Source organism: Echeneis naucrates, chromosome 5 (genome assembly GCF_900963305.1).
Source record: "Echeneis naucrates chromosome 5, fEcheNa1.1, whole genome shotgun sequence".
Classification (NCBI taxonomy): domain Eukaryota; kingdom Metazoa; phylum Chordata; class Actinopteri; order Carangiformes; family Echeneidae; genus Echeneis; species Echeneis naucrates.
The window spans coordinates 2,843,971-2,868,793 of record NC_042515.1 but is presented as its reverse complement, the minus strand read 5'-3'; the positions used below and the strand labels follow the sequence as shown (position 1 = coordinate 2,868,793).

The following is a 24,823-nucleotide window of genomic DNA, read 5'->3' as shown; positions in this document are numbered from 1 at the left end:
TTACAGATATTTAATCATGCTAGAATAGTTGACAGTGGTGTTGCTTGAAATAGTTCTTTGTGTTTGTGCCTTTTCGACGCCATGCAGTTAGCCTCGGAGAATTGGCCTGTGTTGGAGTGTTGGCTTTGGCTGTTCAGGTGAATTTAGTTGCTGAATCTGCTAGTGTGCTAGTGTAGCTGGTATTGCCTCCACCTCCTGCACGCTCTATAATTTCATGCCCCCTACCTGAACCAGGGTCTGTATCCCCACCCCGCTTTCACTGGTGCAATTGGTGAGAGGTCAGAGTAGTTGACAGTGGTGTTTGAGATAGTTCCTTTTGTGTTTGTGCCTCTTTGACACCATGTAGTTAGTACAGGTGAGCTGGCCTGTGTTGGAGTGTTGTTTGAGTATAGGACCATTTAGGTGAGTTTAATTGCTTAATCTACTAATGCAGCTGGTATTGCCTCCACCTCCTGCACCCTCTATAATTTCATGCCCCTACCTGAACCAGGGTCTGTATCCCCACCCCGCTTTCACTGGTGCAGTTGGTGAGAGGTCAGAGTAGTTGATAGTGGTGCTGTTTGAGATAGTTGTCTTTGTGTGAGGAGCGGTGATGGCTGCCATTAGGGGGGTGACTCTGGGACGCCAGTGTTCACGGTCTAGCCTCCTGGAGGTGTTGTGGGCCTAACTAGACGAAACACCGGTGAAAGGAGGTTCCCACCTGATGACCCCAAAGACATGATAGCCATCACTGCTCATTGGCCTAGTTGGATAGTTGAACATAGAGCAGTGTGAAAGTTTGTTGCTAGGAAGGTGATCACTGAGTCTGGTCCATTTTTTTTCGCACAAGTTTCTTGTGTTTCTCTAAATGTTTACCATTTGAAGACTGGTCAGTTCAATGCCAAAACATTGAATTCTTGTAATAAGTTCTTTTTTTTTTTTTTTAAGAGAGTAATATAATCTACTGACCACATCTTGTCTCTTCTTGTTTTTTTTTTTCTCTCATCAAAGTGTAACTAACATGAAATCAGTTTACAGCTCGCCCTGTGAAATGAATGGAAACAATCCAAATGAAGCAATAACTAAACAGACAAATAGCTCCTTTAATAGCAGTTTTTTAGTTTGTAACAGATTAAAAAATTATGCAACATCTTAAAAAGATCAGGAAAAATAATATCTTTAGTACTAAAATAAAGTTTATGCCTACAGTTAGAAAAAAAAATGCTACTATAAATCAGATTTTATCGATCATATATCATCAGCTTTCAAAAGCTCAGAGTTCTGCTCTGATCTGTCATCATTCACAGGACATGAAAAGGAACGTTACAGAATCAACGAATATCAGTTTATAGTTTTTTTCAACCCTTAAAGCAGTTTTTCAGAAATTAGTCTTCATTCTGATTTAGACCCTCAACCCAAAATAACCAATGAGCTAAACTTAAACTAACTAAACTAAAAATACATTTAATCTTATGTTTTTTACCATCAATATCTTCTGATATGTAAAAAGTAAAACATAAATCTACACGACCTCTGACAAAGCGACTCTTCCTTTCTTCACTGATTTACAGAAAACCTGACCTGTGGACCTGCGTCCATCCAAACTGTGATGTCATCACCTGACCTGTCAGTGGTTCTGTACATCAGAGTAGCCTGACCTGACCTGAAATGAAGAGCATACAGCAGGTTTAGCTCAGGATAAAGGCCCTGCTGATGGAGGGTGTGCACTATTCTACTTTTACAGACACTCTCATTGGTAATATCTTCAGTTGGAGATTATTTTCACCGTCGATGTACGGAAACATCCTCTCAGTGAAAGTGTGTTTGAAGGTGTGTATGTGTGTGTTCGTATCAAGATCATAGAAGGACAGACTTCCTCTGGTGAAGTCCAGCTGAGCTTTGATCCTCTGGAGCTTCTTCTTCACTGAGAGAACTTTATCTGGTTGTGGTGGAGAAGCGGCCACGTATTTTCCGTCATAGAGACATAATTCCCAGGCTCCAGTCGTTATCTTTCCTTTTCTTTTGACTGACTCTCCGATCACACCGACGGCCCAGATTGTATTATTTTCAACCTGAACATCCCAGCTGTGAGTCCCAGAGTTCAAACCCTCTGAGGCCACAACACACTTATGATAGTCAAACCTCTCTGGATGTCAGGAAGCTTCTGTGGCCCTCCACACTTCACGCTGGTCAGATCTTCAGACAGTTTGAGGTCTGGATGAGCAGTGTTTGGATCCAGAATCACCGGACTGTAGGAGACCAGGTCCATTAACTTGTTCCAGATGTTGAAGGTCAGGTTGCCCAGATGTTTGGCCTGGTCTATCAGAGCTCCTGAGTCCAGATGTGGATCCTCCACCAGGAGGCGCTGCTGGACTCTTCCTGCTGCAGACTTGAAGTTCTTCAGAAATGAGACGTCTTCAGCTCTCAGCTCCTTTTCTGTGTCTCTGATGGTGTTTGAAAGAGCTTCTATCTCTCTGCTCAGACCATCGATCTTCTCCTTCATCACTTTGCTCTTCTGCTCCTCTTCCTCCTCAGAGCTTTGATCCTGGCCTCCTCTTCCTCCTGTAGAAACTGATGAAGCTTCTTAAACTGCTCCTTAATCTGCTGCTCTGTGTTTTGGGTCTGGACCTTAATGTGTTTGGCTGTTTGATCAAAGTTTTCTTTAACATCTCCAAACAGCTTCAGTTTCTCCTGTAAAGGCTTCAGGGATTTCTGCAGCTCTCCTCTGTGTTCCTCTGCAGCCTCATCGATGGGCCTGAATTTATGACCTTTGTGAGTCTTTGAGTCTCTGCAGACGACACAAACCGGCTGCTGATGGTTCAGACAGAAGAGTTTGAGTTTTTTCAGAGTGCAGACTGCAGACAGACTCAGATCCTTCTGAAGGTTTCTGATCTCTCCTCTGTAAAAAGGCCTCACACAGGTTCTTTAAAGCCAAGTTACGAGGAGGATCCCTCTGAAAAGAAATTTCTTTACAAACCGGACACTCGTGAACTACTTTCTCTGTCCACCAGGTCTTCAGACAGTCTTTACAGAAGCTGTGGCTGCAGGATAAGACAACAGGATCGTTGAAGATGTCATGGCAGATGGAACAGGACAGATCCTTTAAGGACTGAAAGGCCATTTTGTCACTGAAAGCAGCAGAAAGCTCAGCAGACAGAACAATGACAACGAGAGTAAATAAGGAAGTTCCTTGCGGGTTACTTTCACTTTCTGTCTTTCCTTTTCAAATGTGCGATGAGCAGTGAATTGAGTTTCAGTGATTCAGTTCTCCCCGTATTCTCTGTAGGTGGAACTCCTGGTTCTGGTCCGGAGGTCAAACTCGTCACTTACAATGTGAAAATGTGTGATGGGAGGGTTCATTTCATGCCCACACAGGCACAAGTATGGAAAGCCAAATGGCTCATTTTGAGCTGCCGTGATGTGCAATGTTCTTTAGTGTGAAACAGAAAACATTTTTTATATTCAGTCACTGTCAGCGGTGGACAGGAACAAAGTACATTTACTGGAGTACTGCACTTAAGTACCGCTTCTGAGTATCTGTACTTTACTTGGGTATTATTTTTGAAGATACTTTTACTTTCTCTTCTCTACATTTGAAGGACAAATATTGTACTTTTTACTGCACTACATTTCTATTGATGCTCTCGTTACTCGCTACTTTTGTGCTGGTCTAACTTTACTGTTCATTGTTTTTAAATTGTAATTGTTGTTGTAACACACACACCTCTGTGTGTGTTCCAGCTAAGAATATGACCACGATGTATAATCCTCATCCTACCTGGATTATTTGTCCACAACGATCGGCTCATTCCCGGTGTGGGCACCTGAACTACGGAGTTAATTGGTTACAGTGATGGACTGGGCTAATGCAGATACGCCCCCCCCAGGACCTAGGCCGAACCACACCAGACGGGTGACGGCACCCCTCCAGGAACGGACCGAGACCAGACCGGAGACAGGACGCGTCCGCAGACTAGACCAGTAAAGCGAACAAGTCACCCACTGAAATGAACTCTTTTAGTGAAAGATTATGTAATATTTCAGTATATTTTCTGGTTTTCTTCCTAATTTTAACCACCCCCCTCTCACAACAAATGGTTTGGCCACCGAGCCTTCGCTAAGCCCCGCCCCCATTGGTTACTGTTGCTATGCTGGCCTGCTGTCTGAAGTTCGGTAGGAAAATGTCCGTTTAGCATCACTGATCAGAAAGGAAAAGAAAGAAGAACAAGAAAATAAAGGGTTGAGAAATTTTCTATACAAATGTTTTTTAAAAAGGTTGTGACTGTGAATTTAGGACGAGAAACGAGCTACCAAACTGTTTCTGTCAAAGATAACGTTTTGTGTCGGCTTTAATACAAGCTAGGCTAACGGACGTTAGCATTAGAGCCGGACAGTTAGCTTACATTACAAGCTAGCTGTGCTGTTTCTTACCTTGCTCTACGTTTCTCGTCGCAGCTTCACCGTCACCACCTTTTTAAAATATTTGTTTAAAATGTCTGAACCATTTATTTCCTCATTCTGGTTTCTTTTCCTTTCTGGGCACCGGACCGAACTTCAGACAACAGGAAACAGCCTGGCATGGCTAAGCTAAAGCTAAGTTTGCATGTTTTTGCGTCAAGATACATTTAATTTATTTTATTATTTTACTTTTTTATTTATTTTTTGCCGTTTGAATTACTCGATTTGTGTTATTAGCCACTGCAATGGGTAATTGTGTCATTAAGGTGTGGTATATTTCAGTTTGATCAAGAAATTGCATTATTGTGTATAAAAAATAATTCATTTTATGTTAAGTTAAATATTCAAAAGATGAATTAAAATAGCTGACAATTAATGATATAAGTCAAACAGTTCTAAAAGGATAAATGAATCATGTGTTTATTAAAAAATCATATTTTGTCTGGTAATTCATGAATAATTGGTGACATTTCTGTTTAAAACTAATATTTTTAATTAATTTCATGCCTTGAAGTGAGAAACTGAGACAGAATCAGATGAAGATCCTGACAACTTGTTTTTTCTGCAGTCTGATCTGCTGTCGGAGAAACAGAGACGATTAAGATGGTGAGTCCAGCTCAGTGATTCAGAGAGACAGAGTTGGAGACGCTGCAGAACCTACCTTGATGACTCCAGATCATCTGTATCACATTCTGAGAACAGATAAGACACACACACACTCCTCACCTACCTGGGTAGAAGAAGTACAAACTGAGGATGAAGTCATTGAGTGGACAGTTGATACACAACTGAACTTAGCAGCATGTGGAGCTGGAGAGCTCGACTTCTATGGACTCTTTGTTTTATTTTGTGGCAGGTTATTTTGGTCAATAAGAATACAGCCAAGCTGTTAATGTGTATTATTATTTGTGCATATTGAAGTGTCATCTGTTCAAAATGTACCAACACACACTCCTTTTGTGAGTAATTTGCTGGTGCTACCGGACTGACAGCGATGTGAGCATCTCTTTAACCTAAAAGTCAGGACTAAAGGTGCGACACCAAGTTCATATCCAGACCGGTCCGAAGCTCCTCCTGTCTCTGCTCTCATTCAGACATTTGTTTGGTCCACAGCTGCCTCCAGAGGGATCAGTTCTTTGTCCTGTTGTTGTCTGTGTGTGCTGAGGAAGTCTGCAGAGCTCCACTGTTATTGGTCACATTGTGAACTTTATGCTGTCACAGCGTTCCTCCTCCTGATGATCCTCCCTCTTCTTCCTGCTCTGATCACGTGTCTCCTCAGATCTACAGTCTGAAGGGGGTGGAGACATTTTTACAGCAGACAGAAAACTAGTTTCACTTCTGACTAACAGAAACTCAGACGGCCAACACTGAGAGGAGAAATGGAGCAGAAAGGAGTTCAGCTGGACCAGGAAACCTTCTGCTGTTCCATCTGTCTGGATCTACTGAAGGATCCGGTGACGACTTCCTGTGGACACAGCTACTGTATGAACTGTATTAAATCCCACTGGGACGGAGAGGATGAGAAGAAAATCTACAGCTGCCCTCAGTGTAGGAAGGCCTTCATACCGAGGCCTGTTCTAATGAAAAACACCATGTTAGCAGATTTAGTGGAGCAGCTGAAGAAGACTGGACTCCAAGCTGCTCCTGCTGATCACTGCTATGCTGGACCTGAAGATGTGGCCTGTGATGTCTGCACCGGGAGAAAACTGAAAGCTGTCAAGTCCTGTTTAGTTTGTTTGGCCTCTTACTGTGACAAACACCTGCAGCCTCATTATGAATCAGCTCCACTGAAGAAACACAAGCTGGTGGAGCCCTCTGAGAAGCTCCAGGAGAACATCTGCTCTCGTCATGATGAGGTGATGAAGATGTTCTGCCGTACTGATCAGCAGTGTATCTGTTTTCTCTGCTCTGTGGATGAACAGAAAGGCCACGACACAGTCTCAGCTGCAGCAGAAAGGACTGAGAGGCAGAGAGAGCTGGAGCTGAGTCGACAACAAATCCAGCAGAGAATCCAGGACAGAGACAAAGATGTGGAGCTGCTTCAACAGGAGGTGGAGGCCATCAACGGCTCTGCTGATAAAGCAGTGGAGGACGCTGAGAAGATCTTCACTCAGCTGATCCGTCTCATGGAGAGAAGAAGGTCTGATGTGAAGCAGCAGATCAGATCCCAGCAGGAAACTGAAGTGAGTCGAGTCAAAGAGCTTCAGGAGAAGCTGGAGCAGGAGATCACTGAGCTGAAGAGGAAAGACGCTGAGCTGAAGCTGCTCTCACACACAGAGGATCACACCCAGTTTCTACACAACTACCCCTCAGTGTCAGCTCTCAGTGAAGCTACAGACTCATCCAGCATCAACATCCGTCCTCTGAGATACTTTGAGGATGTGACAGCAGCTGTGTCAGAGCTCAGAGATCAGCTACAGGACGTTCTGACACAGAAATGGACAAACGTCTCACTGACAGTGACTGAAGTGGATGTTTTACTGTCAGAACCAGAACCAAAGACCAGAACTCAGTTCTTAAGATATTCACAGGAAATCATTCTGGATCCAAACACAGCATACAGACGTTTGTTATTATCTGAAGGAAACAGAAAAGTTACAGTAATGAGAGAAGTTCAGTCTTATTCTGATCATCCAGACAGATTCACATACTGGCCTCAGGTCCTGAGCAGAGAGAGTCTGACTGAACGTTGTTACTGGGAGGTGGAGAGGAGAGGAGGAGGAAGAGTTTATGTAGCAGTCACATACAAGAATATCAGCAGAGCAGGGAGCTCTAAAGAATGTTGGTTTGGACGTAATAACAAATCTTGGGCTTTAGACTGTTACAAAAACAGTTTTACATTCTGGTCCAACAACATCCAGACTGCAGTCTCAGGTCCTCCGTCCTCCAGAGTCGGAGTGTACCTGGATCACAGAGCAGGTATTCTGTCCTTCTACAGCGTCTCTGAAACCATGACTCTCCTCCACAGAGTCCAGACCACATTCAGTCAGACTCTACATGCTGGACTTGGACTTTACGGGTCTGTTGGAGACACAGCTGAGTTTTGTAAACTGAAATAGACGTCAGTGAGTTAAATGTGTCTTTTAGATCCTGAATGTATTCAGTGTGTCTGTGTTGCTGAGTCGTTGTTCATTTATTTATTTATTTTTTTTTTTTTTTGGGAAAGATGGCTAGCTTTGATGTTAAAGCTAATTGCTAAGCTAAAGCTAAATTTAATGTTTTGCTTTGAGAAGATGCATTTCATTTATTTTTTATGCCGTTTGAATTACTAATTTTGTGTTATTGGTCACTGTAATGGTTGATAGTGTCAATAAGGTGTGGTATATTTCAGTTTGATAAAGAAATTGTACTATTATGTGTATGTGGGTTTTTATCTTAAAATACAATAAATAAACAATCTGAAGAAATTTTATTTTTATTTTTAATTTTGGAAGTTTTGGGAATTCCAAGTGAAAGAGAACTTTTTTTTCCAATTTGAACATTGATTATTTAATAACCATTTACAAAAATCTTCATTAACATCTAGAAGTCACAATTCATTAATTTTTAATTTAAAAGCATCTTAAAAAAGAACAATAAGAAGGTTTCTTGGCTAAATGCATCGGGGATCCTGGCAGCCCATAGATCAGGGGTCGGGCCCCTGATGTGGCTCCGGAGGGCGAGCTCATTTAGAAAAAAAGGGAACAATCAATGCCAATTCATTTATTTTATCTTATTTAGTTATTTTTTTCATTGTATAGTTATTTCTTTGGAGATTCAGATGCTCTTGTGACTTTAAAATAACATTTATTTGAATAGCTGAACAGCTTGCACAGAAACAGAAATGGAGCGACATTGAAAGCCTCCCCAAACCTGAAAAACCACAGAGACACTTATGGGAACATGAAAAAGTCCTGTCGATCTTTGGAGCCACATACCTGTGAGAGCAGATTTCATTTCATGGGCTATTATTTTGAAAATATATATTTCTGAACTGATGTCCTGTATTTGTGTTTCATGTTCAGGTTGGCTGTTGGCTGCTGCACGTCACCTGAGGAAAGAATTACGGCACATGACTTAAACTGGCTTTTCTTGTTTGCCCTTATTAATATTATTTTAGGATTTTACAATGAATCCATCAGGCCTGCATTAGTTGAAAAAGTATAATAGCCGGTGTTTTTTAGTTTCTTTCAGAATTTTGGTTTTAATAAATGGAAATGAAAAAAGTCAGGAATTTTCTGTTCATGCTTTATTTTATTTTAACGGTAACACACTCTCATAAAGCATCAGTCTAAAGAAACTACATGTAATAGCTTCAATTTAGTGGTCAAATAGGTTTTGTGGCTCTGAGTGGCTTTTAATTTGGTGGGAATGGGTCCAAACGGCTCTTTTAGTGCTAAAGGTTGCAGACCCCTACATAGATGGACATAAAGAAACAGATGCCAATGAACGGCTCCATTTCATGGCAGGCGACCGTGTTGTCAGTGGAGCCGTGGGTTCATAGATCATCCTGAAGTATTCCATGGGAGTCTTCACTTTTGTGGCTTTTGGGAGGAGACCTTTCTATTGTTGGACTGGAAGGATGTTCCTGCACTGTTTCCACTCCAGGTCCTCGGCCTTTTCTGTTGCTTCTGGAAGAGACAAACTTGCCGAGCATTCATAAAAATATACAGAATAGACTTCCGGTCGGAACACCGCCAAAATGGCCGCATGGCGAGAGAGCTCACGTTTGAGCCAGAGTAATTAGGAAAATATCCCCAGGCAAACCAAGTAATTCATTCAGCAAAAAGCGCAGAGAAAGGGGATAAAAAGCGATATCCCCGCTTTGAGCAGTAAACGTCGTCTGAAGACGGAGCGCAGCTACAATTAGCAGCTAACAGGCTAGAGCTAGCAAACAACGCCGAGCAGTGCAAAGAAATGGCCGACTGGGAACTAATTCTGCAAGAGTTAAGAGGGTTTCGCCAAGAAAACAAAGGACAGCTGGAGTCAATAAAAGAAGAAATTGTAAAGGCGAATACCAGACTAGACGAGAAAGCAGAGGAGAGGATGCAAACGTAGAAGATGTCGTCGCGGCTAGGCTAAAGCTGCACACCAAGATGGAGGACAAGCTGCTGGATTATAAGGAACATAAGGATTTATGGAGTGCCGGAGGGATCCGAGAAGGACTCAGCCACGATGGTCTCATTTGTGGAAGATTTGCTCCGCAAAGGTCTCGAGCTGACGCAGGACATGCCCGACCTGCAGATGGAAAGAGCCCACAGGTCGCTGGGACAGCAGCCGCCTCGCTCCATTATAATCAAATGTCAGAGTTTCAAAACAAAAGAGTCATTGCTACGCAAGGCATGGCAGAAGAAGGGCTTCACCTGGCATGAAAAGCGTATAAACCTGGATCCTCTAATACTCAAGAGAAGAAAAGAATACACGGAGATCCGCAAAGTGCTGAAGGAAAACAGAGTTCAGTTCCAGACCCTCTTCCCAGAACCAGAACCTACGAGACAGGAGGCCTCAGAGGACCTACGGAGGAGAGGCTACACCCAGACAGCCATCACACCTCCGGAGACGCTCATGCAGCAGGTGCAGCGGCTGAGCTGGAAGAGAGTGGACAGACGAGCAAAGAAGGGTCCAGCCGAACGGGAGCAGAGCTACAAGGAGAAGCTTTGGACCTTCAGAAGACCGACACCACCCCCTCCGGGACTTAGACAATTTAACGGCGGAGTGAATGGTGAAATAACCTATAAAGCACTGACTGTAATCAGTGGTGAAAATCCTGTTCCCTTCGAGCCGGGTCGGACTATCAGACCCCTACGTGGGGAGTCACACGGACCGATTGTGTTCTTATTCACGTTGTTCAGCGTGTTCATTGTTTATCCCCTGCCGGTTCACACAGGGAGGGGGAAGGGCACCGGGTTTTTGAATGTGACAGAAGGGGAAATCACACAGATGCAGAACAGGTCTTTAAAAATAACATCATTTCATATAAATGGAGTAATCAACCCGGTTAAAAGAAGCAAAATCCTGTCAAAATGAAAGAAAGATAAAATCCAAATCGCTCTGTTACAGGAGACACACCTCAATGACTCCGAACATGCTAAACTGAATAAATCAGGATGTGAACATGTTTACTTTTCTTCACCTGATTGGGGAAGGCGGAGAGGAGTGGTGATTCTGATATCCAGTGCAGTAAATTTTGAACACATAACAGAACATAAGGAGAAGGAGGGTAGATTTGTTATGCTGACAGGGAAAATAGAAGGTACTGTGACTGGTCTCCTTAACGTGTATGTGACTGGTCCTTCTATAAATATATGGCTGATTTAATGGCAACAAAAAGCCAAGGGATTTTAATATGTGGCCGAGACTTTAACATACGATTAAATCCCAGAATTGACTCATGAAACGGGAAATCTGACGCAAAAAACACGAACAGAAGATGAAATACTTGGATGCGTGAAGTGGGATTGTGGACGTATGAAGAGAGATAAACCGAGACGACTCTCGAGACGCTCACCTTTTTACTCACGCATCGACTACTTTCTTATGCTTAAAGGAGGTCTTGTGAAATAGGACCTAGTACCATCTCAGATCACAGTCCCATCTTTATGTCAGTCCATCTGAATGATAACAAGAAAACCACTCTCTGGAGACTGAACTCAAACATTCTGAATAACCCTGTTATTACAGATAAACTGAAAAGTGAAATTAAATTGTATTTAGAAAATAATGATAATGAAGAGGTGACCCCACCCGTTCTCTGGGACGCATTAAAAGCGGTGTTGAGGGGCAAAATAATAGCCATCTCTTCATATGAGAAGAAAATTAGGGAGCAAAAACTCCAAAAATCAGAAGAGGACTTGAAGAGACTACAGAAAGAACATGCAAAGTCTTTCAAAGAGGATGACAAACACAAGATAAAAGAATGAAAGAAAGAAATAGACGAAATAAAAACTCAGGACATCCAGAAAAAGCTCCTTTTCACAAAGCAACAATACTATGAGACAGGTGGGAAATCACTGAAACTTCTATCATGTAGATTAAGAAAACAACAAGCGGGTAGAACTATGTATAAAATAAGAAACTCTGAAACCAACCTAGAGAGTGCTTTCAAAGATACTATAGATTATTATATACACAAGCACAGATAAACAACGACAACGGGACTGATGCTTTTCTGGACCAGGTAAATCAGTGAAGAAAAGATCAGGGGGGAATGGGCCTTCCCTGCTTACAGGACTACTACCACGCAGCCCAGCTGAGGCCTTTGGTTTGCCTGTGCTCACCTACTTACACTGCAGCATGGAAGGAAATAGAAGGAACGATGTTTAAGGGAATTCCAATAACAGCTTTATTAAGTGATAATAAACTACAAGAGGAACAGGACGTCCCAGACGACTCTATATCAATCAACTTCCTGAAGTCCTGGCAGGAAATAGTCAAAATTTGCAGATTAAAAGACACATCTAGGATTATGAGGTGGTGTGCTTATGACTCAGACTTTATGCCAAATAAAACTGATGGTAAATTTAAGACATGGATCACAAAAGGTTTAACTACATATTATTCATTTGTTCACAAGGGGGCACTTAAGAGTTTTGAGAGCCGACAGAAAGATCATGGTCTAGGGAAAGATTTTTTTAGGTACCTACAAGTGAGACATTAATATGACAAAAACATTAAAGAGGGGTTAGGAAAAGATGAATCAGGGTTCATGGGTGTATTTTTGTCATGAATTAAGTCCAGATTTGCAACAAAAGTATCTCCAAATTATATAAAGCTATACAACTATCCAAACAAGAGAATACAGAATACATAAAGAGGAAATGGGAAACAGAAATAAGGATAATAATCACACAAGAGAGGTGGGAGAAAATATGTCAGCTACAGTGGATCTCAGCCGGGTCAAACATATGGCGTGAGTTCTGTTGGAAAAGTATAACAAGATTCTTTATCACACCAATCCAAAAACGCCATCAAGGACGCCATCAAGGACGCTTGTTGGAGACTCTGTGGGTCCGATGGAGCCAACCACTTCCACATTTTCTGGGACTGCCAAGTAATAAGACCGTATTGGGAAGAGATCCACAAACAGAAAATATATTTAACGTGAACATCCCAGTGAATTTTTGGGTGATATAATGTTTGAAACATGGAACATTAAAGACAAAAAACTATTGACGATATTGTTGGCAGCTAGGAAGAAATGTGTTACTAGGAAATGGTTAAAAGTGGAACCTCCCATCATCGACGAATGGATCGTTTATGAGATTTATGTTATGGAAAAGATTTCTTTTTCCCTTAAAGTTGAGAAAGATCATGAATATGTAAAACCAATCAGATCTGACTTTATCTGACTATATCCATGCTTTGTGTGAATTTGCCCTTTTTTCCTTTTTTTTATTTAGATTTTTTATATGGTGTATGTAAGGTGCACTCCCCGGTTCTGTTGTTTTTGTGTTATTGCTTAAAAATTTGGGTCCATAAAGGAAAGCTCCAGAAGGGCAATATTATGGACAGAATCACTGAAACTTTGTTGAACTCTGTCTTTGACAATCTGAGTTAATGTATGTGTATAGTGGTATATGTGACGGAGATGAGCCTTTCTGAATAAACAAAGAATGGCTTAGGTGCAGAGTTACTGCAACCAGTCGATGAAACCTGGCAGCCTGTGGCCTATGCCTCCAGAACTATGACGGACACTGAGCAACGATATGCTCAGATAGAGAAAGAGACTCTTGGGCAGTTTCACTGCGATGTGTATGGATTACCTACCTTCACTATGGACAGATCACAAACTGCTGATTTCACTTGTAAAAAACTGTCACTGTCCAGGGCCTCCTTACCTGACACTGGTGCAAAAGTTCCCTCCACAGCTGATGATGTTGTTGTACACGTGGACACAGTGATGTCATCCCTGCCGGTGTCGGATGTCATGCTGCAGAAGAAACAGGAAACTGGAAAAGGAAAAGACACTACTCTGAAAAGAGTGATGGACAACCTCAAAGATGGCTGGAAGAAGGGCAGCTGTCCACAATATTATCCAGTCAGAGCTGACCTGAGTTTGGTAAATGGCCTTTTGCTCAGACAGAACAGAATGGTTATCCCAAAGTCAATGAGACAAGATATGCTGTGCCGCATTCATGAGGGGCACCTTGGTGTGGAGAAATGTAGGAGAAGAGCCAGAGAGGCAGTGTACTGGCCGGGGATCAATAATGACACTGACAATATGATATCCACATGTGACACGTGCCTTAAACATCACTATAAACAGGCAAAGGAGCCCATGCTGGTCCCAGACGTACCCACAGGACCCTGGCAGAAAGTGGGAACTGACTTATGCCACCTGAATGGAAAAGACTATCCTGTAATCATAGATTATCACTCTAACTTTCCAGAAATCGCCCAGCTTCGTAACACATCAGCTTCTGGAGTAATTACTCACATGAAAAGCTGTTTTTCCAGACATGGCATTCCCTTAGTTGTCATTAGTGACAATGGACCACAGTACAACTGCAGAGAATTCAGGCAGTTTTCACAGGACGATGGGTTTCAGCACATCACGTCCAGTTCATTGCATCCACAAGGAAATGGGAAAGCTGAGAAGGGTGTCCAGATCATTAAGAGACTGTTAAAGAAGTCAAGAGACAGTGGATCTGACCCTCACCTTGCATTGCTGAGCTACCGCGTTGCACCGCTGGCATGTGGCTTCTCCCCAGCTGAGCTCCTCGTGGGTCGCAAGCTGCGTACAACGCTGCCACACATACCACAAGAGACTGACACCAAAAAGCTGGCCGAAAAGCAAAAACAGCTCAAGCAGAAACAAAAAGAGAACTATGACAAAGCAGCCAGGAGGCTGGGGGCTCTGAAAGAACAGTGAGAGTTGAGGATCGAGGCATGTGGGAGAGAAAGGCCACAGTCCTCAAGGATGTGAGCCCCAGGTCATATGAGGTACAAACGGATGATGGACAAGTACTCGGGAGAAACCGCAGGAGTTTACTCAAGACTCAGGAGCAGGACTCACAGGAACGGGGTCAGGAGGAGAGCGATGCAGAGAGACTGCTGACACACATGATGTGGGTAATCATACTTTACCAAACAACACTAGTTCAACACCAGTCTTGAGAAGGTCAACAAGGCCAAGTAGGCCACCAGAGAGACTGATTGAACAGGTAGAAGTGTTGGACTGTTCATGGAGGAGTTCTGTTTAACTATTGAGATCTGCCTGTTTGAAGTTAATAAGAAGGTTATTGATATGTTTGGCACTCTTATCTGTTAAATAAACAACTCTAAGGTTATTGGATACCAAGTGTTATCAAAGTGAAAATGTTGTTTCTAGTGACTCTGTTACTGGAGGTTAACCAACAATCTTGGAAAGGGAATGTAATGATGTGTGGCACCAGTAGGTGGTGTTTTATTTTGTGGCAGGTTATTTCCGTCAATAAGAATACAGCCAAGCTGTTAATGTGTATTATTGTTTGTGCATATTGAAGTGTCATCTGTTCAAAATGTACCAACACAGAGCTCCACTGTTATTGGTCACATTGTGAACTTTATGCTGTCACAGCGTTCCTCCTCCTGATGATCCTCCCTCTTCTTCCTGCTCTGATCACGTGTCTCCTCAGATCTACAGTCTGAAGGGGGTGGAGACATTTTTACAGCAGACAGAAAACTAGTTTCACTTCTGACTAACAGAAACTCAGACGGCCGTCACTGAGAGGAGAAATGGAGCAGAAAGGAGTTCAGCTGGACCAGGAAACCTTCTCCTGTTCCATCTGTCTGGATCTACTGAAGGATCCGGTGGCGACTTCCTGTGGACACAGCTACTGTATGAACTGTATTAAATCCCACTGGGACGGAGAGGATGAGAAGAAAATCTACAGCTGCCCTCAGTGTAGGGAGGCCTTCATACCGAGGCCTGTTCTAATGAAAAACACCATGTTAGCAGTTTTAGTGGAGCAGCTGAAGAAGACTGGACTCCAAGCTGCTCCTGCTGATCACTGCTATGCTGGACCTGAAGATGTGGCCTGTGATGTCTGCACCGGGAGAAAACTGAAAGCTGTCAAGTCCTGTTTAATGTGTTTGGCCTCTTACTGTGACAAACACCTGCAGCCTCATTATGAATCAGCTCCACTGAAGAAACACAAGCTGGTGGAGCCCTCTGAGAAGCTCCAGGAGAACATCTGCTCTCGTCATGATGAGGTGATGAAGATGTTCTGCCGTACTGATCAGCAGTGTATCTGTTATCTCTGCTCTGTGGAGGAACATAAAGGCCACAACACAGTCTCAGCTGCAGCAGAAAGGACTGAGAGGCAGAGAGAGCTGGAGCTGAGTCGACAACAAATCCAGCAGAGAATCCAGGACAGAGACAAAGATGTGAAGCTGCTTCAACAGGAGGTGGAGGCCATCAACGGCTCTGCTGATAAAGCAGTGGAGGACGCTGAGAAGATCTTCACTCAGCTGATCCGTCTCATGGAGAGAAGAAGGTCTGATGTGAAGCAGCAGATCAGATCACAGCAGGAAACTGAATTGAGTCGAGTCAAAGAGCTTCAGGAGAAGCTGGAGCAGGAGATCACTGAGCTGAAGAGGAAAGACGCTGAGCTGAAGCTGCTCTCACACACAGAGGATCACACCCAGTTTCTACACAACTACCCCTCAGTGTCAGCTCTCAGTGAAGCTACAGACTCATCCAGCATCAACATCCGTCCTCTGAGATACTTTGAGGATGTGACAGCAGCTGTGTCAGAGCTCAGAGATCAGCTACAGGACGTTCTGACACAGAAATGGACAAATGTCTCATTGACAGTGACTGAAGTGGATGTTTTACTGTCAGAACCAGAACCAAAGACCAGAACTCAGTTCTTAAGATATTCACAAGAAATCACTCTGGATCCAAACACAGCAGACAGACGTCTGTTATTATCTGAAGGAAACAGAAAAGTTACAGTAATGAGGAAAGATCAGTCTTATTCTGATCATCCAGACAGATTCACTGACTGGTGGCAGGTCCTGAGCAGAGAGAGTCTGACTGGACGTTGTTACTGGGAGGTGGAGAGGAGAGGAGAAGGAAGAGTTTATGTAGCAGTCACATACAAGAATATCAGCAGAGCAGGGAGCTCTGATGAATGTCTGTTTGGACATAATAGCAATTCTTGGGCTTTAGAGTGTTACCAAAACAGTTTTACATTCTGGTCCAACAACATCCAGACTGCAGTCTCAGGTCCTCCGTCCTCCAGAGTCGGAGTGTACCTGGATCACAGAGCAGGTATTCTGTCCTTCTACAGCGTCTCTGAAACCATGACTCTCCTCCACAGAGTCCAGACCACATTCAGTCAGCCTCTACATGCTGGATTCAGAATTTACTGGTCTGGAGCTACAGCTGAGTTTTGTAAAGTGAAATAGACGTCAGTGAGTTAAATGTGTCTTTTAGTTCCTGAATGTATTCAGTGTGTCTGTGTTGCTGAGTCATTGTTCATTTATTTTATTTTTTTAGAAAAGATCGCTAGCTTTGATGTTAAAGCTAATCGCTCAGCTAAAGCTAAATTTACATGTTTTGCTTTGAGAAGATGCATTTCATTTATTTTTTATGCCGTTTGAATGACTTATTTTGTGTTATTGGTCACTGCAATGGTTGATAGTGTCATTAAGGTGTGGTATATTTCAGTTTGATAAAGAAATTGTACTATTATGTGTAAAAAAAAAAAAAAAACACATGATGCCAGTGAGCTTGTTTTTATCTCAAAATAGACTAAATAAACATAATCTAAAGAAATTGTATTTTTATTTTTTAATTTTGGAAGTTTTGGGAATTCCAAGTGAAAGAGAGAGTTTTTGTCAGGAGGGGAATAAAACGCGGTGCGCGCGTGTTGCTGGGAGGACCCAGATGCAGGAGCCGGAAAACCAGGTAGGTGAAAAAAAAGACTTTACTCATGAACTGACAGAGCAAAAACTCAAGGGCATGGACAAGGCAAGGACGAAGTAGCACAGAATGACAAGGCGAAATGACAATATGACAAACAACAAAGCTTGGCATGGGCAAGGACACGGCGAAATAACAACAATGATCCGACCAGGACAAGACTGAAACGGGACTTACTTAAATACAGAATGGTAAACAAGACACAGGTGATCCACATCAGGGCAGGGCAGACAATTAACAGGGGACACAACCAGGAAGTAAATAACCGGGAACACGAAGGGACCAGGACTACAAAATAAAACAGGAAGTGACATGACAGAACACTAAACACCAGCATTAACCCAAAACCTGACAGGTTTCTTTCCAATTTGAACATTGAATATTTAATAACCATTTATTTATTAATAACCATTAACCACGTTTTTATCTTAAAATACAATAAATAAACATAATCTGAAGAAATCGTATTTTTATTTTTAATTTTGGAAGTTTTGGGAATTCCAAGTGAAAGAGAAAATTGTTTTCCAATTTGAACATTGATTATTTAATAACCATTTAGAAAAATATTCATTAACATCCAGAAGTCCCAATTCATTCATTTTTAATTTAAAAGCATCTTAAAAAAGAACAATAAGGTTTCTTGGCTAAATGCATCGGGGATCCTGGCAGCCCATAGATCAGGGGTCGGGCCCCTGATGTGGCTCCGGAGGGCGAGCTCATTTAGAAAAAAAGGGAACAATTAATGTCCAATTCATTTATTTTATCTTATTTAGTTATTTTTTTCATTGTATAGTTATTTCTTTGGAGATTCAGATGCTCTTTTTCACTGCACTGTTTCCACTCCAGGTCCTCGGCCTTTTCTGTTGCTTCTGGAAGAAACAAACTTGCTGAGCATTGATAAAAACATACAGAATAATTCAATAAAATCTGGTGCCGTATTAGAAATAGCCATCACTGTACTGTCACTTTGGCTGCCCTCATCCTCATCCATGTCACTTTCATCCTCCTCATCAGTTTCCCTTTCTCCTGGCAAGTATTCTTTAAGCTCGCCCTCGTCACTACTTCGTCCTCGGTCATCGTCACTGTGCTCAGCTGGAAGTTTCATTTCTACCCTCTTCCTTAGAGGGGCGTAGAATGAGGCTGAATTCAATCTGTCAATGGATGGAAATGTGGAAATTATAGGAAAATAGAACAGGCAAACTTGTGACGGCCTCATGGCCTAATTTCTGATTGGCTGTCTGGGATCTCATCAGGAGAGATGGTCAACACCTGAATTGGTGTAAATGCTCAGTTATAAGAAGAGCTCTGAGCGTTCACTCTCTCTCTCCTGTTTGAGCTTTGGTTACTTATATTTAGTTTTATCTTACATTTACACATATTGTCACACACCCATACATTATAAACATTACTGATGAACTGACATACACAGTTAATCTTTAAGTAGTTTAATTAAATGAATGTCTGTTTTATAGTTTATAGTTACGTGTGGTCTCCATCTTTTGTCCTACCTCTGAGCAGGTTGTGTGTTTTGGTCGTCTTTTTGTGTTAATTTTGGATGGAGTGTTGCACATAGCTGTCGTGATTTGTTGGTTTGGAGGAGCTTTATTCTAATCAGTTTTTCTTTTTTACTCTTATTTTGGGGCTCATCATTTTGAACAAACTGTGATAAACTGTTTGATGTGGCAGTGTTTTAACTGGTGTTCTCCTCGGTTAGCCAAAGCAGCAGGCTCCACTAGCCGGTCCGTTGGATGGTGTCGGGGAAGGTGGTTAGAGCGTTTGTCTCTCAGGATCACGTCCAGGGTTTTTGGGGGGGGGTCGCTGTTTTTTTGCAGTTTCTCTCCAAGGCCACTGGGTTTTAGTGAATAAATACCTGCCACCGGTACCTGTCCGAAGACTAGGGATGAGTTTTAGTTAGCTAGTTGATTTCACTGAAATTGGAGTTGGAAGTACAAAAATTGGCATTAAGGAAGGAAAAATTTCTGCATCTGCTTTAAATGGGCAAGCCACTGGTTCGCATTTTGATGTTGCCAGTAATTTGAGATTGCTGCCAAAGTTTAATGAGAATGATGTTGAAACCTCCTTCTGTTTGTTTGAACGTGTGGCCGATTCCAGATCTTGGCCTGATGTGGTAAAAACATTAATGTTACAGTGTGTCTTTACAGGTAAAGCTCAAGAAGCCTATTCTGTGCTCTCTTTGGAGGACTGTAAAGATTACAGTGTCGTGAAATCATCTGTCTTAAAGGTTTATGAGTTAGTTCCTGAGGCCTATCGTCAGCGTTTTAGGAGCTGGAGAAAGACTGGTAAACAAACACACGTGGACTTTGCACAGGATTTGGACACATTTCAGTCGCTGCTGCTCTTCATCTGGGGTAACAACACTCGATAAACTGTGTGATTTAGTAGCTCTAGAACAATTTAAACAATCTGTGCCTGATTAGACTGCCACCTATATTAATGAGCACAAAGTCACCTGTCCTAATGAGGCTGCAGTGTTGACCGATGAATGTGTGTTTAAAAACAAGCGCCTCTTTGGTGAGCGACGTAGCCAGGATAAATATCAGAAAACAGGTCATTTTCCCCAAAATTGGATCAGCCACCTATTGGGAAAGGTGATCCAAATATGTGTAATTATTGCCATCAAAAGGGTCACAGGAATGTGAAATCAGCTGGTTTGGCTTCAACTATTCATACTCCCATTTTTGGAGATGATGAAAATCTGTCAGCTCCATTTCAAATGGAAGTTAAACACGTAGAATCCACTGAAACTGATGAGGGTTCTGCCCCCGTCATGTCTGATGGATTTGTCAGGCTAAGTGGAGGTGACAAAAAGGTTCCAGTCAAAATACTGAGGGACTCGGGAGCTTTACGCACATTTGTGAGGCAGGCAATTTTGTGCTTTTTTTTCCCATGTTCAGATACAGGGGGCTGAACTCCGGTCAGAGGGATGGGTTTGGACACTCTTTGTGCCTGTACATAAAATGTTCCTGTCATGTGATCTGGTACAGAGGGAGGTTGAAGTTGGTGTTCGCCCTCAACTGCCAGTGGAAGGAGTTGGCATCATTCTGGGAAATGACCTGGCAGGACATCGGATATGGCCAGATGATGTCGAATTTGATATCCTGCAGCTTTCTGAGGTGTCAAACCAACAAAGTAAGACAGCTGTTGCTTCCTTGTCATCTCAAGAAGTCCCTGAAACCGAGCAAGCAGTTTTAGCAGCTTCTACTGCGGAAACAAAGGGTGAATCGGAACCAGCAAAATGTGGTTGCAGATGCACTGTCACGTGCCCTTTTGATTTAAGATCTGCATTTAGAGAAAATGTTTCACTGGTGGTTGGTAAATAACGGATTAGACAGGTGTTTAGTAAATGAAGTTGAATATTTTTATTTTTTTTGCAGGGTCAGAGGTGGGACATCGCTCTTGTGGAGGGGGATGTGACGGCATCAGTGATGTAGAGACTGGAGCCATGAACCTTTGAAAACGTAGAGTTTATGCAAAATGTAGGTTCGACTACCTTTTGCGGTTCCAAGTAGGGTAGAGTGAGAATAGTTGAGATAGTTGAGAAATAGAACTTTGCCTGTTTATTTTCTATATTTTAACCTTGCGGTAATTCAGTACAGTAGAACAACAGTAAGATAAATATATTGTGTATACATGCAAAATATGCAGAATTAATAAATATTTAGATGTGAAAAAAGATGTATTATAAGTACGTATATGTGCAAGTGTTGAGTGTACAGCTATATTTGGCCTAGCAGTTGTAAGAAAAACATCTGGAGATATTTTTTTGAAATACCGGTATTTTTGATCTGAGCCTAAAATTGAAATATAAAAAAACAGGCATTTTTTCATTTTTTGTGTTTTACTGAAATAGACGTTAGTGAGTTAAATGTGTCTTTTAGTTCCTGAATGTATTCAGTGTGTCTGTGTGTTGCTGAGTCATTGTCAGCTCTTTGACCTGCTATCATTTGTTGTTGTGTTGATGTCTGAGTGTGTTCAGGTGGAGCTGGAGCCGTGGAGGAGATCACTGCTCCTCATGCTGTTAGTTTGACCTAAACTCACATTTGTCACCATGAAAACACAAACTTGTCTGCGTCCTGAATGTCTGTTGGATATTTGTGTTGACGTGTAAACAAAGAAATGTTGTTGTTGTGTTGTTGTGAAAAAGGGTCTATGAGCTTTAATCAAACAGATTATGAGTCGTCATTAACTGATTGTGTAGATGAAGTGAACAGGCCTGAAAAATCTAGCGTATCCGGGTGGGAGAGCAGGAAGATGAGTGAATGCCAGCTGCCTCGTTACGTCCGCCGCCTTGCTTCCTCTTATATCAGGTGGCTCTGGTCGTCAGCTTATCACAGGCCAGGCTGGAACTCATCCACCAATCGGCTACCGACTATGGAACACACCTATTTACATAGGGGATAGAACACACACACACACACACACACACACACACACCAGGTCCAACCCACACTACCATACACTTCTCACAAACATAATGACTCCAGTCATAACAGGTCCAAATGTTTCTGCTGTGGGAAACAACTTTTGCTAGTAGATTGATGAATGAATTGATGCCCTCAGGAGATAGTACAGTCCAGTGGGACGGACTTAGCCTTTAAATTCTGAAGTTTCTGTGTTGAGGCCAGTGGGAAAAGGGCTGCTGTGGAGGCTAAATGTGCTGTTTTTTATTTTGGCAAAAGAAGACTGAATTAGAATAAACTTTTTCATTTTGCATCTTAAAGGACTGCATCTTCATCTTGTCACCTCCGCCAAACTATCCTCACTCTGGTTCAGAGTGGGACAGTGATGATGTCACAGGCCCACAGCGAGACAACTGTGAGGGACGAGACTACTGTCAGGGACGGGACAACGGTCAGAGGACCGGAATGACTGTCAGGGACGGGACAACTGTGAGGGACGAGACAACTGTCAGGGACGGGACAACTGTGAGGGACGAGACTACTGTAAGGGACGGGACAACTGTGAGGGACGAGACTACTGTCAGAGATGGGACAACTGTCAGAGGACCGGGATGACTGTGAGGGACGAGACAACTGTGAGGGACGGGACAACTGTCAGGGACGGGACAACTGTGAGGGACGGGACAACTGTGAGGGACGAGACTACTGTCAGGGACGGGACAACTGTGAGGGACGAGACTACTGTCAGAGGACCGGGATGACTGTCAGGGACGGGACAACTGTGAGGGACGAGACTACTGTGAGGGACGAGACTACTGTCAGAGATGGGACAACTGTCAGAGGACCGGGACAACTGTGAGGGACGGGACAACTGTGAGGGACGGTACAACTGTGAGGGACGGGACAACTGTCAGAGGACCGGGACAACTGTCAGAGGACTGGGACAACTGTCAGAGGACCGGGACAACTGTCAGGGACGAGACTACTGTCAGAGGACCGGGATGACTGTGAGGGACGAGACTACTGTGAGGGACGAGACTACTGTGAGGGACGGGACAACTGTGAGGGACCGGACTACTGTCAGAGACGGGACAACTGTCAGAGGACCGGGATGACTGTGAGGGACGGGACTACTGTGAGGGACGAGACTACTGTGAGGGACGGGACAACTGTGAGGGACCGGACTACTGTCAGAGACGGGACAACGGTCAGAGGACCGGGATGACTGTCAGGGACGAGACTACTGTGAGGGACGGGACTACTGTTGTCTGGAGTCATCTTTGCAGTTAGCTGGTTGTGGCAGCAGGGACGAGTCAAACAAGGAGAGATCAGGACTCCTGAGTCGGTAAAACCACTCTGGAGTTTCAAACGATTCGTTCAGGACTCACTCACCAACACAGGAAATCTGGCTGGGTGGCAGAATCCTTTAAATCCTGAGTGAATCTGTTGATGAAATCACTGAATACATTTCCATCGGCAGACTTTACCCGTCTGTCCAAAGGCAGATTCAGTCGGAGCTCTGATGTGGACCCTGAAAGAGTTTTAAGGTGGAAACACAGAGCTCTGCTTTCTCTACTTCTACACGCTGAGTCATGAAAACTGGAAGGACGAGTCCTGAAAGCAGCTCAGCCTCGGACCAGAGAGGCCTCCAGGTCTGACAGATCTCTGTCACATTCTCATTCAGCTTCTTTTCTGTGGCTTCGTACTGAATAAATATCAGGTTTAATCACATCAACCCATTTTTCTTTTTACTGTGGATGATTAAAAACAGGATATTTGACATTCGGGATGGCTGAGATTTAACCCTGATGTGTGTGAGAGCTGTTCAGGACTCAGCAGCTGGTTTCACTGATTTCAGAGAGCTGGACCAGCTGTGAGCTAAAACCAGGGCTGGACAGGAACAAAGTACATTTACTGGAGTACTGCACTTAAGTACCGCTTCTGAGTATCTGTACTTTACTTGGGTATTATTTTTGAAGATACTTTTACTTTCTCTTCTCTACATTTGAAGGACAAATGTTGTACTTTTTACTGCACTACATTTCTATTGATGCTCTCGTTACTCGCTACTTTTGTGCTGGTCTAACTTTACTGTTCATTGTTTTTAAATTGTAATTGTTGTTGTAACACACACACCTCTGTGTGTGTTCCAGCTAAGAATATGACCACGATGTATAATCCTCATCCTACCTGGATTATTTGTCCACAACGATCGGCTCATTCCCGGTGTGGGCACCTGAACTACGGAGTTAATTGGTTACAGTGATGGACTGGGCTAATGCAGATACGGCCCCCCCCCAGGACCTAGGCCGAACCACACCAGACCGGTGACGGCACCCCGTTTGGCCACCGAGCCTTCGCTAAGCCCCGCCCCCATTGGTTACTGTTGCTATGCTGGCCTGCTGTCTGAAGTTCGGTAGGAAAATGTCCGTTTAGCATCACTGATCAGAAAGGAAAAGAAAGAAGAACAAGAAAATAAAGGGTTGAGAAATTTTCTATACAAATGTTTTTTAAAAAGGTTGTGACTGTGAATTTAGGACGAGAAACGAGCTACCAAACTCTGTTTCTGTCAAAGATAACGTTTTGTGTCGGCTTTAATACAAGCTAGGCTAACGGACGTTAGCATTAGAGCCGGACAGTTAGCTTACGTTACAAGCTAGCTGTGCTGTTTCTTACCTTGCTCTACGTTTCTCGTCGCAGCTTCACCGTCACCACCTTTTTAAAATATTTGTTCAAAATGTCTGAACCATTTATTTCCTTATTCTGGTTTCTTTTCCTTTCTGGGCACCGGACCGAACTTCAGACAACAGGAAACAGCCTGGCATGGCTAAGCTAAAGCTAAGTTTGCATGTTTTTGCGTTAAGAAGATGCATTTAATTGATTTTATTATTTTACTTTTTTATTTATTTTTTGCCGTTTGAATTACTCGATTTGTGTTATTAGTAAATATTCAAAAGATGAATTAAAATAGCTGACAATTAATGATATAAGTCAAACAGGTCAAAAAGGATAAATGAATCGTGTGTTTATTAAAAATCATATTTTGTCTGGTAATTCATGAATAATTGGTGACATT

General features: G+C 42.8%; 2 protein-coding genes and 1 pseudogene across 2 annotated transcripts; 2 read left to right on the top strand and 1 right to left on the bottom strand.

The window, feature by feature from the left end:
* Nucleotides 1-1,468: 1,468 nt before the first annotated feature.
* On the bottom strand, nt 1,469-10,277 carry LOC115044206 (E3 ubiquitin-protein ligase TRIM39-like; annotated as a pseudogene).
* Nucleotides 5,783-7,798, top strand: LOC115044202 (tripartite motif-containing protein 16-like). Its single transcript, XM_029503115.1, has one exon. It carries the CDS (start codon nt 5,817-5,819, stop codon nt 7,494-7,496), a length of 1,680 nt encoding a protein of 559 aa, XP_029358975.1. The 5' UTR covers nt 5,783-5,816; the 3' UTR covers nt 7,497-7,798.
* A 4,846-nt stretch (nt 10,278-15,123) lies between the features above and the next one.
* Nucleotides 15,124-17,116, top strand: LOC115043074 (tripartite motif-containing protein 16-like). The gene has a single exon (XM_029501166.1). It carries the CDS (start codon nt 15,133-15,135, stop codon nt 16,807-16,809), a length of 1,677 nt encoding a protein of 558 aa, XP_029357026.1. The 5' UTR covers nt 15,124-15,132; the 3' UTR covers nt 16,810-17,116.
* Nucleotides 17,117-24,823: the final 7,707 nt, after the last annotated feature.